Source organism: Rhamphochromis longiceps, linkage group LG14, assembly GCF_057381845.1.
Source record: "Rhamphochromis longiceps isolate RC_006_pf linkage group LG14, R_longiceps_female_GT1.1, whole genome shotgun sequence".
NCBI lineage: Eukaryota > Metazoa > Chordata > Actinopteri > Cichliformes > Cichlidae > Rhamphochromis > Rhamphochromis longiceps.
Window position 1 is genome coordinate 38,951,232 of NC_140570.1, and position 18,878 is coordinate 38,970,109.

Here is an 18,878-nt window from a genome sequence, read left to right on the forward strand (position 1 = left end):
CTCCTCTGTATCACTGCAGCTTTGTTCAGCCTGCATATCAGCCTCTTTAGCTACACTGTGAATACTCACGTGTACACAGTGACTCTTGCAAACATGTTCACAATGTGGAGAAACTGTGTTTTACACCATGTGTGTGTAACTGAAGGTCAACAAATCATTTTGATGGAGGCAGAAAAGAAGGGGCGTGGTCATCTGAACCATGTGTTAAATGATGTGATATTATGAGACTGTCCCTGGGGTACATTTGAGCATTGTTGTCCACAGCCACAAGCATAATCTAATCATAAAGTATACCTTAAATATACCAATCTGATGGGAAGACGTATTCTTAAAATAACATTTGACATGAAGTCTTAGTCTACCTACAGCAGGCTTCTCCTGTCTTATTATGTATTTAATCAACATTTCACATCTTGTACTGCTCGTCTGTTTTGCATTTCGGTTATTGCAGTTTTGAGGGTTTACTTATTGATAATTAAGCCTTCTTATCAATGCAGGAAACGTAAATGACTGATTCATGGGACAGAACACTCTCTGAGCTGACAGTGCAGCAGTTCAGCTAAGCAGTAGGTCACGACAAGTATGTTGTGATTATATCAGAGCTGAGGGGCAACATTCCCCATAGCTGTGATATAATCATAACATACAGCGACCTGTGTGAGCTATTGAATTTCTGAAACAGTTTCAAGCTATAGCCATATGGAAGTTATGGTTCTTAGGCATTTTTTTTTATTATTAAAATGTTCACACTGCAAATTATCTGGTGCTTGCCATGATTTATAATCCTATTTTTAGACAGGCCAGATTATTTGCCTTGTTTTAAAAAAGATTTACTTGTTTCTAAGTCTGGATTTTAGATAATAAACTTAAATTGAGAATAACCATATAATTGTGTCTATATTAGTACAGAAATCCAGAAATGGGAAGAATAACTCTTAAAATAGCCTACATTAGGTCTCTCACCAGATGTCTCTCAAAATATCACTTGTTTCAAGATAGAGTGACAAACTCAATTTGCTTGATTTAGGAAATTCACACAAGGCACCTGTTGAAAATATGATTTATTCAAAATCATGTCTGACTTCAAAGTTGTACATATAAAGGAAAAAAATTAACCACAATTTATGATACAAATCACATTTCAAAGACAGCTGTTTGTCCCAGCATGCCAGCATTATGTGGTACAACATTGACATTGGTTTAGGGAACATTTAATGACTGTCAACTGATATCATCACAAACTACACTAAGCCAATACTTGGTGCAACCCTAATCTTAAGGGTGATTTCTATGGGAAATAATATCAGAAAGACTGTATTTGATTGGCACAAACACACTGTCCCTAAAACTAATAGAAAAGTATGAAGTATAATCAATGAGCTCATGGGCTAATTCTGTAGCTTGAGCAACAATGGGCACAGTTACTTCATATGCCAATAAGTCTTCATTTAAATTCAAAGTTTCATAGCGTTGGTACTCAAAAGCAATAAAAGATGAGTCAATCAAAAAGATATCCTTTATCAGTCCAAACACAGGGAAAGTGCCATCCACGTCTGCAATAATCATGGCCTTCCCAGCAATGTATTTATTGCCATTTAGAACATACCATTTCACTGAGACAACAGACTGCATGACATCTATTCCAAAAAATTCTTTAATTTTTTTCCTAACATATTCATTATTTTTAGGTGATACTGGCCCGGATTCCTTTTTTTTCGCAAAAATAGGATGTTCAGTGCCTATTTCATTTTGACAACACTCAAGAAATTGATTGTGGTTTGCAAGGGATTTACAAATATTTTTAAAATTTAACTTAGAAGCCCACTGTTTAAAATAGGAGTGCTTTGCCTCAAAGCGCATGCACATACTCCTTATTAAAGGTCCAAGCGATAAGATTTGACTGGGAAGATGCAACATATAATGTTGCTTAGGTATTATATTGGCTTCGGGAAAAAGTTGCTTGAACTGATACAGGTGTTCTTCAATCATACTTCTCAGTTGCAATACAGTTTGTAAAGAAATAATGGGAGCAAGAACTATTTGAATTATCATAATTAACTTTCTAATAAATACAACATACTCACTCTCCACACCATACAAAAGAAAAAGTAATATTTTTAAAAGAATTAGCATCTGTCCACAAGACTGTTTCAATTTGTTGTCGTTAGCCGCTAAAGTGCCAAAGCTAATAGGACATGGTTTATCCCGTATTTCAAGAGGTGAGTAAGGAAAATTTTGAATGTCTGAATTAAACTTGTCTAATTCTAATTGTCCTGAGAGAATTAGGTGTTTTAATACAAATTTAACTTCCATTGATGCAACACCTTCAAAAATAACATGCATTATGTCCTGTGGAGTTTGTTTGATCAGGTCAAATGCAGGAACATCAACTAGTCTGCTTCTTCTATTAATTCCATAAGTAGTTTTGAGGGACGCTTTCAATAAATCTGTGCTTGCTTTATCTATTTCAAAACACTGCCTGATATGTTTCTCCAGAGTTCTGTGAACAAACTTCTTCTCCTCAAAAACACTTTGCATATCATCAAAGTTGCATTCACAGTGTCTACATTTGCTATAAGCAAAACCAATCCCTTCTTTAAAGCCAGCAATCTCATGCTGGGCTAGCGTGTCTCCGCAAATGGCTATAACAGCACCAAACAATTCAATTTCACCATTTGACATTTTAATCCTTACACCATTGTAAAGCAGTGATAGATCTTGAAGTATTCTTTTCAGTACAACATCAATACCCCACTGAGAAATGTCACTTGCTTTAGCAATAGCAAGAAGTCGTATTGCAGCTAACTTTGACCTAAATTTTGGATCAATATTTCCTAAAGTATAATAAAACATGACCAATTTGTTTGCAGAAGCATGGGACCCTAAGGGGTTACATATTTCAATTTCATCTGTGTACAGTATTAATTGCAATGCATTTGGCCTCTGAGAAAACAAGGGGTGAGATGTAAAGAGGGACCCGTCTCTAAAATCATAGAAGAATCCCTCTCTGCTTCTTTGTGGTGCAGTGTTCAACATGGTAAAGATTCTCTCATTAGTCATTAACTGCTTTAGACTTTCAATTAATGGTACATAGTAAAAACTTTTGTTCCTTAAAGACATGACCCTTGAAAGACCTTGCTTTACCCAACATATCTTCTGGGATACTACTACTTCCTCTGCGTTGACTGGACAGAACATTTCCCCTATGGCTCTACTCTGTCCATATGCAATGGTGGAGAAAGGATCCATGAATTTATCAAATGTAGCCAAAGCCTCATCTTGAAGCTGAGTGGTTCCCTCGGCATTATCTTCAAACACTGTCTTCATTCTTTCCTTGAGCGTATCCAAAAGAACAGCCTGATACTGTTGCACTCCTGAGATGATATGTTTGACCGTTCTCTGTGAAAACATTTGAAATAAAAGTAACTTATTCTGCATTTATATAAAATAATAATAATTTTGAATTCCATTATGAACAAGTAAGACATTGATTGCCTTATGTAATGTATTGATCCATTAAGACTATAACATACCTGTGATAAGTGGCACTGTTCTTGAACACAGATAGCAAAAGCTGCAGCAGATCTGGTAATATCATGTCTGGTAAAGGATGTTGTAGCAACAGCTTCTTCCTTTAGAGCAGAAAAACAAAGTTACTCCAAATTCCTGGCCAATTATAGAAATTCTTACATAACAGGTATAATCAGTTACACCTAATGATTGGTCCATTAAAAAACAAAGTGCATGACAGTGACTAGTGTTACAGTTGTGAATATTCAATATAATATAAGATAATATAATATTCATTCTTTGGAATAAAGAAAAAAGAAATGGAAAAGAAATCAAAGACAAAGAAACAATAAAAAAGGGGTTGTCCATTTTTTTGATGAGGCTAGGGATTGGATTCATGAGAATGAGATTTTATCTTTTTAAATAATGAATTTTTGTTTGCACTTAGATATTAGTTTCTTTACATGTTTGTTGTATTTATTAAATTATTTATGTATTTTTAAATCACGTAATTTAGATTTGCACTCAGAATTTATGTTAGTATTAGTATATGGATATATTTTATTGTATGCATTTATTAATTTATTTAATTTTCAAGAAAATCATTCTTATCCATGTTTTGGCAGTATTTCTGGCCAACAGATTTTTTTTACAGTGCTTCCAAATACTCTGTGTCTTACCTGAAACCGTATTCACCACTTATAATTCCTACGAGATACCCAAATTGCTGCCACATTGAAAGATTTAAGCGCGCTGAGAGTGTCTTTGATGCAAACTTCACCAGGAGACATGCCAGCCGCAGAGTGTGTGCCTTCTCCGGCTGCAGCATAGCCTGTACTATCTACACTGAACTGCTATTCTGTTTATTTATTTTTTTATTTCATCCTGCAGGATGAAATTGTGATTTAAAATCCAACCATAGTGGAAATCGCTTGTAACAGTTTGAAGAACAATATCTAGCGGTATAATATCGCGAGATCTCGTTAAATTTCTCTTGACTAACAATGGAGAAAAGGATTAAAAGTAATATAGGACCAAATACGAGGAGTTAGACATAGCTAAATTTGTCATCAGAAGCCACACTACATTTTATTTAGTTTAACACTTACCGCGCTCGGGCTGTCAACAACCTGAGGCTCCTGCACTTCAGCCAAAGATCCACCAGTTGATATTTCCACGGTGCTGGTTGTTGTTGCAGTACTACAGTTGGCAAAGACTGAAACACCAACATTTTCCGATCCTAAAGAGTGGGATGTTGGGGGGATCCTCCATCCTCTTGGTGGGCTTCCATTCGTCAAATACAGAGGGTGCGTCCGTTTAATGTGGCGAAAGAATGAGTTAAAAACTCTGAAATCTTGTTCACAGCCATCTATTCCACAGTAAACCCAAAAATCCTGCCTTCGACCATGAGCTGCATTTATGTGGCTAAGGAGCACCTTCAGAGTTAAAGAAACAAAGATAAAACAGATCATACATCTCCAGAGCGCCATGGTGAACTGTTTTCGCGCTGTAGCCATACAGCATACTTTACCGCTCTCCACTGAAGGCCACAGATGAGAGTGTGGGACCATGGGAAAGGTAGGCAATTTTTAAAATATATGTATCCTTAATTATCCAATTTTTCAGGTTTAAATTACATCAGTTATATTTATTTTTAGGCAATAAGTGTTTAAGACTGAATTTATATTTTTCTTTTCTTTTTTTTTACTTAAAAAAAATTAAATATAAATAATTTTCTGCATGCGCATTCTCAGTTCCTGTCGTGACGTTACTTTCACGCGGGACAAACTCTTTTCCCCTGCTTTGTTAACCATCAGGACCGTTAGGAAGATCAAAATTATTTATCTAAACAAAGCGAACAGTAATTTAAGGTTGGTAACATTAAGTTGATTTGAAAAATACTATGGTACAACGGTGTTATTAAGATAAAGTCGTGTTTTGTGAGGGCTGCTGCTAGTTAGCAATCTAGCTAATGTGTTAACTTTAGCTAAATGATCTTATTTAAGCTGTAGGATATTTCCAGGCACTGTGAGTGGAGGCTTTGGAACGAACTAGAGAACTGCTGTCACGGCATGGACAAGTTTGACGATGCCATACTGTCTGTGTTGCAGGGTAAGTCTTATTTTTCAGTTATTTTGGTACGTTAGCTAAGCAGCCTTAGCATCTGTTAGCATCATTTCTGAAACTTGGAGCTAGGATTGCACTCTACTCTGACCTTTATCCACATTATAGCCTTGAGCTGTCTTTGCCTAAATAGACTTGGAACATCATTCTTGAAGACACCCAAAAATAGTTTTATTGCATTCCCAAATATTTGATAAACTGTTTTAAGTTTGACATTTTATCCTGTTAATATTACTTATTGCTAAAATACATTTATTGACAAAAAATGACCTCGACATGTAATAAGCCACGCCCAGGAAAAGAGAAATAAATATCACTTTTGAAGTTGTTTTTCTCTTTTACAGCTGCGAATATTGATGAGGAAACTTTGAGAAGCTTTACCCGGGATGACCTAAAGGATCTTTTTCCGGGCCATGAAAATTTCTTCCGTAGAAAGAAGATTTGGGATTTTATCAGCCAAAAGGTAAATACACATTATACCACTAAGAAGATGATTACTGTCCATATTGTCTAGCATTAATTTGCCTAATTGTGTATTTTTGTTTATATCCCACAACTGTTATAGTTTAAGAGTACTGACCAAGTTGCCAACACTTTCCATCGAAGCGAGAGTAACCCCTTCGGCTTTGATGTGTCACAATGTCAGCCTCAAACTTCCACTCCCATTTCCTACACTGCTGACAAAAAAATGAAAATGCCAGACCCACCAGAGTATGTGGTGTATACAGATTCAGAGTTGGACATGGTGCGCAGTCAGTACTTTGCATTGCTCCACAGTGGAAAGGAAAAGGACTGCAGGATGTCGAAGGAGCTCTGTTGCAGACTTGTAAGGAACACAGTCACCAGCATGGTTGCAATCCTCCGTGTTAGTCCCATGGGGAAAGAAGTAACATACCCCTCCAAACTCGAAATGAGAGCAATGTCACAGAAGATTGTCGACTATTACCCCATGTTACGTGATGCTGACACACACATGCCATACGTAAGTCATTCTTTACCCACTACAATATCTAAAATTGAGTGAGATAATAAAATGATGTACAAATATATATTATTTTACCACAGCTGACCATCTACACCAAACTGTACAAACGACTCCAAAATATGAAGTCTCCAAGGAAGAGGCAGGGCTCCATGCCACAACGAGGCAGGCCCAGGAAGACTCTTTTCAGCTCAGATGACACAGACAATGGGACTGAAGGTGACCTAAGTGGTGAAGCAAGTGGTTCAAGTGACTATACCACACTTCTTGAGAGCAATGATGACCTCAGCGAGGATAACTCAAATGCAGGTGTGTACTTTGGTCTGCTGTACTAATGACTTTTGGTCATCTAAAACTTCAAAGAGACCACCTGCCCTCAGTTTTCTGTTCAGAGTGCATCACAAGATTTATACAGTGTTGAGTATTTTCCTTAACTTTCTAGCTATTCCCTGTTATTACATTCTGTTCATCTTCTGTTTTTTCCTCAGAGAAAGAATCCCAATTGCCGCTACCCTCCACTGTACCAACTACGTCAAACAATACTACGCTGGCTTTACCACTATTATCCAAGTCAGCCTCATGCTCTGCACCCAGGTCTGATATAGGTCCTTCAACTGCACCTCCAGATGATGTTGTTGGTAAGTCCACCATCACCCTTATCTACCTCTCAGTCTGACTGTGGTTCCTCTTACAGCTCTTTCCAAAATATGGTTGCAGCAATGAACCCCGTTCTAAGTGTTTATTCCATAAATCATAGTGGTTTGGCATTAACTCGAGTTGGTGTGTAAAATCAACATATGATAGATCCCTCATTCCAGTTTGCCAGTTAGCCATAGTAAGTATTTTACCACTTTGTGTTGTAATGGGTGTTACTCAGTGCTGATTATTTACACATGTAAATCCTCATGCTGGTCACATCTATCATGCCTTATCACAGTGTTTCTGTCATAGATCAAATTACCTAAAAGATTTTTATCCATCAGCTCATAATCACTGTTCACACTGATGTGAACGATATACACAGTAAACAACCTTTACCTTATTTTCACCACAGTTTTATTCACGGGCATCTTAAACTGTCGTTTTAATATTTGATTCTGTTCAAACTAACAATTAACATAAATCCATGATCATTATAAGAAAAGGACACAAAGGGAAATGATTAGGACATATAGGGTCAGTTCATTACTCAAACATATTTAACCTAAACATTAATTCTCATAAATATTATACTTAAAAACAACCATGCAACCTTACTAGAAATGACTGATTAGAAAAATCTGAATTTAGTCTAGTTACACCATGTCTTACAATTGCTCTTTGCTTTCCCTAGCAGACCATGACAGCCTGAAGATGCAGGCAAGACATTACAAAACCTTGAGCAACATGTACAGGAAACCCAATGCAAAACCCAACCAAAGTGACGTCGCTCAAATTTTGGACCTGGAGTTTGAGGCCAGACGAGCTTTTATTGACGCAGATGTTACAAGGGAAGAAGACAGGCCTAGAAAAATATTTGAAGCATACCCGTGCTTCAAAGACATACGAAATGTAAGTTCAACTACCTTCAGTTAAATTCCTTGCTTTCTCTGGATAGGTTTAGTTAGTTCTTGACTAACTGAGCACAACTTTGTCATAGGCGATGGATGAACTGCGTCGCATCATTGGTGGCTCCAACTGCAAATACATAGATCAAATGAAGGGTCGATGGGCAGAGTTTTGTTCGAAGGTGCAGTTCTATGGCATTTGGAAGAAGGTCCTGAAACCTCCTCTCCCCTTGGATGTATGTGGAGGTAAGTGGCCTTTTCATACATTAAATCCACACATCAGATATGTTCGGATTGCTTTGTTGAGATACTTTTCTCCGTTCACAGTGGATTTTACTGTCACTCTCTTCAATGCACTTCCATCTCTTTTTCCTTCAAAAACTACACCACCAAAGCGGCTGGGAAGTGCCAGTGAGGCTCTCCTTCATATCCTCAAGGTGCGAACAGCTGCAATACCAGCCACTGTAACTTGTACTCCATTTACTTGTATTGTTATTATTAATATTATTATTTTGCTTTTCCTGCTTAATAAGAGTGGGTTGAAGTTCAATTCAGCAGGGATTAAATTACTCCTTATTCAGGATTTCTTAATTGTTATTCAAAACCTACTCCAGAGAGGCAGCACAGAGCAAAAGCACATTGCAGTTAGGATACAAGTAGAAGCAGTAAAATGATATATTTAAAAAGGCCTTCAAAAACTAGAATATGTAACAAAGTTAAAAGAAATAGTTTTAAAAAACAAATGAGAAAAAAAAGCACAAATAGACATGATAAAAATGCTGCAAACTAGAGAAAATTCATGCTCAGAATTAATACACAGCAAAATCTCCAGTGTTAAATTAACACCTTTGACAGTGTTATATGTTTAAAAGTAACCTAGTCAGTTTTGAAGATTAACAATGACTAACACTGAGCAGTGCTGATTTTCTAACACTGGAAAATAAATCAAAATGTTAGAAATATTCCAGTGTTAGAAAATCAGCACTGCTCAGTGTTAGTCATTGTTAATCTTCAAAACTGACTAGGTTACTTTTAAACATATAACACTGTCAAAGTGTTAATTTAACACTCAACAGTGTTGTATTTAACACTCAGAGGAGTGGACCCATATAGACACTCTCCAGTGTTAATTTAACACTGGAGATTTTGCTGTGTACATTTCCAAAATTTCATATTTATGTAAGTCAGATATTTTACATTTATTTCTTCTATTCCAACAGTAAATCAGTTGGAGCATTCTAAACTCTTGATATTGCTTTTTGTGTCTTAAGCTGTTTGGATGCACAGCAACCCTTTCATTGAAAATCTTGAAGAATTTGTCCTTTTTTGTGCTTTTCTAGCCGGGTGAAGATGCAATGCTATACCTGGAGAAGCGGCCTCTCTCCTCCCCAGTGCTGCTTTTTGATGGAACAACCAGCATTGTTGCTGTAGGAAACATACCAGTGACCACTCTCTCCTTGGAGGATTTCTGGGAAGGAATGTTGGTGTTGATGGCATATTACTACACCTTGCACTTAACATACCCAAAATGTGTTGCAACGGTCCTCTCTGTCATACAAACTGAGGTAATAACTGATGCCATCCATGATCAAGATGCCACTAGTGCATATAAGAAAGCAATAGCTGAGTGGAAGTCGTTCTTTGAAAAATAGGTGAATACCAAGCAGGATTTTATCAGGTCATTTGCAGTTTGTTTAGTTTTGTAGTACGTTTGTACAACTTTGTTCCTAATTTGCCTAGCAATGTCCTGAGAAACGGCTGTACTTATAATGCTTTACAAATGAAAGTTGTTGTTTTTTTTTCTTAGTGACACTTTACCTGAGGCATGTAAAGTTTTAAGTCAGTAATGCCATTATTTACAACATTGTGAGACTATGTGACTGTCACAAAAGTTTAAGGCCAAAAATTTAATTTCTTTTCTCTGTTTAGGCCTTTTAAAGGGTTGATTTAGACTTTTAGGGATTGTGCAGCAGCCCTATATTGTTTAAAAAAAGAATTTTGTTCTCATGAGAGAAATAAATGTTGACATATATCACTCCTGTCCTGGTTGTGATTTCAGTAGAAGCCAAGGAGTATTCTAGGAAAAAGGTCTGTTTTAAGGTTTTTTTGCCTGGATTTAATATTGATTCAGCTCTATTTTAAGATAAGCCAACCTGAATCAAGAAACAAATTAATCATACTTCACTAATATTGAGTAGTTTTTCATAGTATTAGAACTATTTTTCTCGTTGCAGTGCATTCATTTGCTGCAAGTAAGAATTCAAAACATAAAAAAAGACTGTAATTTAGCATATTTAACTTACTTTTGGGACTTGATATAAAGTAATTTTATCTTAAATTGAGCTTTTTAAAGCTTATTTTAACCCTCTTCAATTCTCAAATGTGTTCTTTTATTTCTGGATTAAAAAATCTTATTTCAAGATTTCTTATTAAGTAAAATAAACTTGCTGCATGGACAGATAATTTCACTTGTTTTCAGTGCTTTTTGTATCAAATGTAGTATTTTTTTCCTAAATATAGACTAGCCATTTTTGCAGTGCATAAAGGATTCAAAAAGTTATGTTCTTATAAAGAAAGAGCCACTTATGGCCATTGGAGGCAACGACTCATCTTCATAACGATTTAGGGAATTCTCCCTTTTCCAGCTCAGACTTGGAAGTGCCATTTCTCAATCTAGCTGCAAAGTGTCCAAAAAAGCAAAGATGCGAAGAGTCCTGAACTAGGCACCTGAATTCTGTCCATATAAGTTATAAACAGACACACAACAAACTGACTATAAACTCTGGTTCCCACTATCAGGGTATCAGCAGTGGATCGTCAAACTGACTAACACCACCTCGTTTACTGCATCTTCAGCACTTTGAATTCATGGGCAGCTAACTTGCCTTTGAACATGGAACACAGAGTAACATAAAAAGAAACTGCTCAGGCTGCTTTGTAAGCAATTGAAACATTGGTTTTATCCACCAGGAATCATTATTCTCAAGTATTTAGTTCTTAAACTGTCATTTTTCAATTTTCATAGAAATTAAAAGACAACATTCCCATAAACCAATCATTTCCAAATATTTGGTGAGCAGCCTCTACCTCATTTGAACTGAATCATGGTGTTGCCAGTTTACTCCACACAGGGAAGTGCTGTGCTCTCCCCTTATTAACCTCGCCACTATCACTCAGGGCCTTTGATGTGTCATGTCTCATAATTTGCAGCATTTGCCGATTACACGAGCACGGCCGGACTTGACTCTGGCAGGATGCTTTTGAAGGACTCAGCGAATGAGTTCAGTCACAACTTTTTGTGTAGTCGTGCATGGCAATGAAAAATTTCCACAACACACATTGATTTTCATCACATTACACTTTTTCCTAAGCGCTGCCATAAAACTGATGAGGCTGACTGGGAAGGTCTTCCTCTTTATCATAATTTTCATTGTTTCTGCCAGTTTATTACAAGCCCCGCCCTCCCACACCCACACTGAACACAAACATATTTTGTAACTGTTTTTTAGCCATTAGCTACAAATAATAAGCCCATTTTTACCTTCAGCTATTCACTTGATATATGTCCCCTTATGTTCACTAATTGCAGCAGGTTAAAGTATGCATCACTTTATGGGAACAAGGTTAATGGTAATTCAGTACTCCCTTGCTGGTATTGCCTTCTGATTTGGAAAATGGATCAGTCTGCCTTGTTCCTAAAATAGCACGGCCTTAAAGATGCAGGGGCATTGTGTGATCTAAATGTGTAACGCAAGGAACTATAGGAACACTGTGTGCTAGAAATTCTCACTCTGCTGTGACTCCAATGATTTAAGACCCATCCGAACTGAATTTAGGACAGTAAATGTTTATTTAAGACAAAAAGACATTTTCATTTCCTGTATGAACAAAACTGATCGTTATCTTAATAATTTTACACTAACTAAAAAATCAATGCTTTTAATTGGGCTTTTAATGGGAAAATAAACATTTGTAAGTGATGCGCTGCACTGCTTTGACATTACACATTTCTCTGCCGTCGTTACATCAGAGCAGATATGAAAATCAATACACGTTTAAAGGACACAGAGGATGAAAAAAATAAATCGATCGAATGACTGGAACCATAATCTGTGAGCTAACGTTTGTGCGTTTGTATGTGTGTGAGTGTCCAGCGACACAGATGACCTCAAGCACTTATCGTCACCGTGAGTTGAGTTGATTACAGCCCGTAATAACCATACGGGCGCAGTGGGTGGTAATGGAATAACATCGCTGGCACCGGTAACCCGCGAGAGTGTCGGTTTGTCTGTGTTTGTGTGCGTCAGGATGCGCTTTTGTGTGTGCGTGCGTGTGAAAAGAGGGCTTCTGACCCCGTCATCACACAGTGGTGTGTTCATCTTTCAGCCTCTCTCTGGCCTTCTGTCTCCCTGTCGCCAATCAATTTTCATTGCCGTGGCGACCATGGAATCCAATTAGAGCTGCCTCGTCACTAAAGGCGCCACGTGTGCTCGCACACCTGTCTGTGTGTGTGTGGGTGTTTACTTGTGTTGAAGCTTTCGTGAAAATGTATCAGGAAGCAAAACTGGAACATTTCGAAACGCGGCTACGGCTTGAGAGAAAGAAAGGGGGGAACTAAAGACAAGAAATGGGAGGATGGAGGGAGAAGAAAGATAAAAAAGAGAGAGTGGGACATTAAAGAAAAAGTTGCTTTCATCATTCAGAATGAGCACGTTGTCCTCAATAATATCCTGTGTATATTTTGCCGTCTTACACTGTTGTCTCATCAGTGCAGTGTACTTTAACTCAAGTCTATAGCCAGTCTTTCTTTGCATTCATTTGCTGTTTATGCATTTTTGCAGTACTAAATGAATATAAACTCCCAGGATGATACAATGATACACTCTACTCTTCTATAATTTTACTATACGACTTCCTTCTGCAGCATTAGTAAGATATCTTAGGAGAAAGATTTTTATTATAGTCAGGGTGGCGTGCCATTTACTTAATGAAGAAGAAAAGAAATAAAGCAAAAATGAATAAACGTTTGTACAATAAGGCATCACAGAACCATTGCACAAAGTATATCAAAGTATATTTGGGGACTTGAGAGAAAACAGGTGTTGCACTGAATGAGCTATGAGAAAGAAAAAAATTGTGAAAAAAGGTTCCAGACAGTTGATGCACATTCACTTTTACTGCTGTTTGTCAGTCACTGCTTAAACTTTCTGCAGTGCAATTACAAACTCGTGCAAATCCAGCACTTGAACTGAAAAGTGAAAAACACTTAACTTACCTCCACACGCTACCATCCTGCCCACCAAACCACACACACAGCCACTAAGCTGCAGCAGCCCCCTTTTGAAGTTTGACTCGATTTAGTCACAGAGCCAAAAATCCCATTATCAAAGAGAAGGAGAGGCGAGAGGGTGGGGGGGTGGGAGAAAATAAAATGCAATCCTCCGGTCCTGAGCTCCCTGCTCCTCTGATTAGGACGACGGTCCGAAGAACCAAGCACGCTGTTGCTTTCAACACCACCACTTCCTCCATATTATTTTCATTTTACACAACAATTTATATTTACCAGCAACTTTCACACAAAGAGGAGTCACACTGCAGGTGCTTCCTACTCACTGACACTGTGACTGAACATGCAGGGACCAGCAGGAATCAGTGCACTTTACTCTTACAGACGATCAACATTAAAACTGTTTTTGATGTCCGTCACTCGCTCATCTTGAACAATTATTAAAATTCTGTTTTATCTGATAGACTTAAAAAGGGCCTTAATAGCACAGAATGGACTGATCGTTCCACTGAGGACGGGGGTCCATTTAGACTCGAGTCATGTCGGAGTACGGCTGAACGATATCGGCCAAAATGATCATATCTTTGTCCTTTTAGGTGGAAAAGCTATACTTTGTATAAGTTTTACTTTTTACAAAGTGGGCTAAATGTGCTGTAGTGGAGTGAAAACAACACAATTCACAAAGATGCATCAATGTCACTTTTAATATAAAAGACTAATTAAAACAAATACAATAATGCAAGCACCTTGACCTAAATAAAAACACCGGTTTCCACTTTTCACTGTTTTAATCCTTTGGGAAGTTTCATTTCTTTGATGTGGGGATACATGAGATGTCAATTCAGAGGCAGGTGGTGGTCAGAACACCCGGGCAGACTGCAGCAGCGGTCCCCAACCCCTGGGCCACGGACCAGTACCGGTCCATGAGTCGTTTGGTACCGGGCTGCAAGAGTTGAGGCTTGGTGTGAAATTTATGGTTTTCAGGGTTTTTAACGGTTTTTATCGTTATTTTTTATCCTCTTTATCATTAACTCGGTTTCCCTGGGTCTTTTCCCGTGTGTTATGAATAAATCTTTTATTTTTGCTACCGGTACTGGTTTTTTTGTTTGTTTTTTTGTATTTAACCGCAACACCTTAGAGGCCGGTCCATGAAAATATTGTCAGACATAAACCGGTCTGTGGTGCAAGAAAGGTTGGGGACGGCTGGACTGGAGGACTGACCAACACCAGTCATTTATTTCAGTGTGGGGATCAGGAGCAATATTTTGTACTACCTAAAAAAAGTTGCAGAATGTTTTTCCCTACTTTAGCTTCCTTTCCAGAGGAGAACTCCGGCTCTCATACTGCAGAACACATGAGTCGCTTGTCCGTCATTGCTTGAAGTGTTTATTTGTTTTACAGTGTGACCATGGGGTCAACTGTTCCCCTATATTGTAAGGTCAAACTACTGTTTGAAGTCCTGTGGCTCTTGATGTTTTCTTGATGGTTGCCACATCGCATTCAGTAAGTAGTGAGTAAAAGAAGTGCTTTAAGCACTGACCAAAACGGGTTAGATGTTTATCAAAAATAACTGTATTGTCTTTTCGTAGGACGTCTTTAAAAGTTTATTTGTGCATTTTAAAAAGTCAACATGCCGCCGCGTTTTATTTTGGAGACAACCTCAGGACAGATTGTCAAAATCTGTCACCTCCATGTCGAGGGAGCTTCCCTAACTCGCCTTCCAGTGTGGCCGAGATTACCTTTATGTTCTAAAGCCATGTAGATACTGTGATTCTCAGTGCCGTGAATACCAGAGACCACAGAAAGTAAATGATATTTTATGACTTCAAGCGACTGCAGAAGAAAGTAGCTGCTAAGGATTCATCCGATAAACTTTTAGCTGAGCGACTGAAGACACTACTAATGAGTGAATACCACTGATTAACATATGACCTGCTAACAAACACATTAGAGGGTCACTTAGGCAACTGGAGCCTGGAAAGCTCACAAGTGACCAGCTGGCAGCTTCAAAGTGATGCACGACGAGCGAATTGCCTCCAGTGTGTACACGATGGAGGACAGAGGACAGCCAGAAAACAACCAAAACAATGAGAGTGAGGAAAAGAAGAGGCCAAATTAAACAGAGGAGAAAAAAGTTATCACTCAATTACAGAAGGAATAGTTGAAAGATAAAGTGAAGACAGTACTTGAGAGTTTTCAGCTGAGTAGAGTCTGAAGGATGTGAAGGATTCTTCACTTAAACATAATGTGACGATGAACCATTTGATTTAGCAAAGAAGAAAAAGAAGACGAAGAATAATGATCAGGATGTGGCTCCGCAAAGCCTCAGCAGCCTCTCGTGTCCTCCTCCTGCTTTGCTTTCATCAGGGTAAGACTCATATCACCATCCTCACAATGCTTCTCATTCCTTTTCTGATTTTGCTTTCTCGCTCATCACACAGGACAGTCCTTTCCATCTTCTCTCATCCAGGTTGTTTCTCTTGTTTTCATCACTCTTCCAAACATCTCTTCCAAAACTTGCTGGACACGTCAGCTCCATCTCCTTCACTCGTCTTCAGAATCAATACTTTAATAATCACTAAGGAAGTGATGTGGTTACAGTTGCTCCAAGACAATAACAGTAACAGACTGAACTCATTAATATATTACAACGTTTACAAAAGGCTCTAATATATACACAAATAGCTCAATTATTATACATATCCAGACTATTACAGATGTCAAATATATGTATGACATCATCTCATTATGTCCTCACTTATTGTTTTTGTCTCTGATTCTTTATTAATCATATTCTTGTATCTTGCGTTTCATATTTTTACTTCCTACCTTTTTGATTGGTTTCTACATTTCTATGTAATGGCTCTACGCGTGCTTTGGAGATGGGTAACATAACGATTTTTGCTTTGTTTTTCTTATAGAAATCCCATACCAGGTGAGCCACTTCCTTCCTGTTTCCCTTTTTCATTGACAGATTCCAGTGCAGGAAGCTTTGGGATGCCAGACACAACCATAATGTAGCCTTTCATTAAGTTACTGTTGACATTTCGGGTTATTAGTGTCAGTGCGATCAGTCTGCATTAGACCATTCAAGCCCCATAGGCACTACGACTTACTGGATTCATATCAATTTTGTTTAGAAAATGGACTCAGTAAGTGTATTTTAGTTGGACATCCCCACTCAATCCCCCTCCCTCCACCCTCCCAATGATAGAACAAAAAAAAAAAACAGCTTTTCTTCACCACAAATTGTCTTTCAGTTCAATTCAATTCAATTTTATTTACACAGCTCCAAATCCCAACAACAGTCGCCTCAAGGCGCTTTATATTGTACAGTAGATCGTACAATAATACTTACAGAGAAAAACCCAACAATCATATGACCCCCTATGAGCAAGCACTTAGGTGACAGTGGGAAGGAAAAACTCCCTTTTAACAGGAAGAAACCTCCTGCAGAACCAGGCTCAGGGAGGGGCGGGGCCATCTGCTGCGACCGGTTGGGGTGACCGGTTCAGGATAAACAAAAGAAAAGCAGTGGAGTGACATACAGGGACAAACAGAAATAAGCTAAGGTTACTCAGGCCCTGGTCAGGGAGGACATACAGTCCGCTTGGGTCCGACGTTTGGGTTGTTTTCACGGGAAGCAACATAAAAAATGGGGCATAGCCACCATGAATGGTTTTAGTCAAAACACTTTACAGCGTTAGGGACAGTGATGTAGAGATGTCCAGCATGACTTTTTCCACTATTGACATCTGCTGTGTATTCAAAGTGTACCTTTGATTTTTTTGGCACTCTATATCCAGATGGATGTATAAAACAACCTCTGCCTATAGTATATACATCATAAATGGACCTTTTTAAACTCCGCATCTACGTTATGGTTCATGGCTGTGAAAGTAACCATGACAGTTGTTCAGGTTAGATTTGCTGTGTAATTCAACTGAATCCATTTACTAGCGGAGTTCATTACTTTTAAAACTTTTCTGTCCTTAGGTAAAAGAATATGGATTTATCAAACACACTTTTATTCATCTTGAAGCACCTGCATAGAAAATAAATGTCCTGTTGCCAGTGATCATTATAGAGCTCAAAGAATAAATATATATGAACGGAAAAAAATGAAGTGTGGTGTAACACAAGTCTGAGTGCAGACAGGGGAGTTTGTTCCACTAGTCAGAGATCAAAGTCGTCTTTCTCCCACCGGTTCGCTGGGAAATTGTGTTTTTCTCTCTGGAGTAAAAGAGAATTTCTGATCAGCAATTATGCTTGACATCTCAATTTAAATAAGCGAACATGGCCAATGAGTCCATGAGTAGACTCTGCGTAGTCTTCTCTCCTCCAGCCTCGTTTGAATAAAACCTCTCAGTCGATTTATCAAAATGTCTTACCTCGCGTAACATTCGAAAAGCAGTAATTTACATTCCCAAGAGTCTGTCTGTCTGCTGCTTAGTGAAATTAGACCCCGAAATATTAGCTAACAGTGTAACCATAGCAAGTGTGGGATGGAGATGGAATACCACTAATTTTACTGCCACCAGTCTGTCTGGCTGCTGCGCAGTAATGTTGGGTAGACTGGGTTATATGCACAACGTAAAACACGGGCCTCTTCTTTGCTTCACCTGTTTTATTTATAAAGTCAATGTTCATGAGGTTATCAGGTTAAGGTTTGTAGCAGTATGCGGCATGTCTGTGAAACTAGAGACTGCAGTTTAGCTGTGTGCAACCAATTAACTTCTAATTTTCCACCTGGAAAAACATGCAAGCCTACCCACCAAACACTAGTAGATCAATATAAGATGAGAAAAAAGGTGGAAGGTGTCTACTAGTCTTATTCAAAGCACTTTGCAACTTGTTCCCTAATGTGTGCCTTATTTTTGTTTCTATTCTTCTCTTTGCTATTCAGAATCAGAATCAGAAACTTTATTGTCATTGTCATGAGAACAACGAAATTAAGAATGGTCCCCGATCATTGCATCATCCCTAGCAATATCAAAATATAAATAAAACAATAAAATTCAATAAATAAAATAGATAGAATACTTAAAATACTAATAAGATGTAACAGTAAAACATTCACATACATTCCCACACACATGCTTCAGACCGTGCATAGATTAACACAAGAGTGGCGTGATGGACATTTTTTTGTAGTATTCAGATGTGTTATTGCAGTTGGATAACAGCTGTGTTTGAGTCTATTAGTCCTTGCTCTGATTGCCCTGTACCGTCTGCCTGAGGGCAACAGTTCGAACAGGGAGTGGCCAGGATGTGAGGTGTCTTTTATGATGTTTTGGGCCTTTTTAAAACAGTGGGCGTTGTGTAGAACTTCCAGTGTGGGGAGAGGGCAGCCAGTGATCTTTTGGGCGGTGTTAATGATCCCTTGGAGTGCTTTCCTCTGAGCCCCTGTGCAGCTAGTGTACCAGAT

General features: G+C 38.2%; 3 protein-coding genes across 5 annotated transcripts in view; 1 reads left to right on the forward strand and 2 right to left on the reverse strand.

Annotated features, from left to right (window-relative positions):
• LOC146654727 (uncharacterized) overlaps positions 1-3,638 on the reverse strand; it is a gene marked incomplete at its 5' end in the record, with an annotated part of 39,454 nt that extends 35,816 nt beyond the window's left edge. Inside the window, 2 exons of the mRNA XM_085429337.1 lie at positions 1,992-3,399; positions 3,534-3,638. Of these exons, the coding sequence (XP_085285463.1) occupies positions 1,992-3,399; positions 3,534-3,638 (1,513 nt within the window). The remainder of the gene's footprint in view (positions 1-1,991; positions 3,400-3,533) is intronic.
• LOC146654726 (leucine-rich repeat and fibronectin type III domain-containing protein 1-like protein) overlaps positions 1-18,878 on the reverse strand; it is a 440,352-nt gene that overhangs the window by 217,728 nt on the left and 203,746 nt on the right. The window lies entirely within an intron of this gene.
• LOC146654728 (uncharacterized) lies at positions 4,633-10,657 on the forward strand. Of its 3 annotated transcripts, none has more exons than XM_085380736.1 (10): positions 4,633-5,088; positions 5,517-5,622; positions 5,979-6,097; positions 6,200-6,616; positions 6,700-6,925; positions 7,105-7,254; positions 7,950-8,167; positions 8,256-8,409; positions 8,491-8,600; positions 9,504-10,657. In XM_085380736.1, the coding sequence occupies exons 2-10, from the start codon at positions 5,583-5,585 to the stop codon at positions 9,813-9,815; spliced, it is 1,746 nt and encodes a 581-aa protein (XP_085236862.1). In that variant the 5' UTR covers positions 4,633-5,088; positions 5,517-5,582; the 3' UTR covers positions 9,816-10,657. The 3 variants fall into 3 exon arrangements, with proteins under 3 accessions (XP_085236862.1, XP_085236863.1, XP_085236861.1); XM_085380737.1 differs by lacking the exon at positions 4,633-5,088 and adding an exon at positions 5,251-5,381 and having other exon boundaries at positions 5,534-5,622; XM_085380735.1 differs by lacking the exon at positions 4,633-5,088 and having other exon boundaries at positions 5,368-5,622.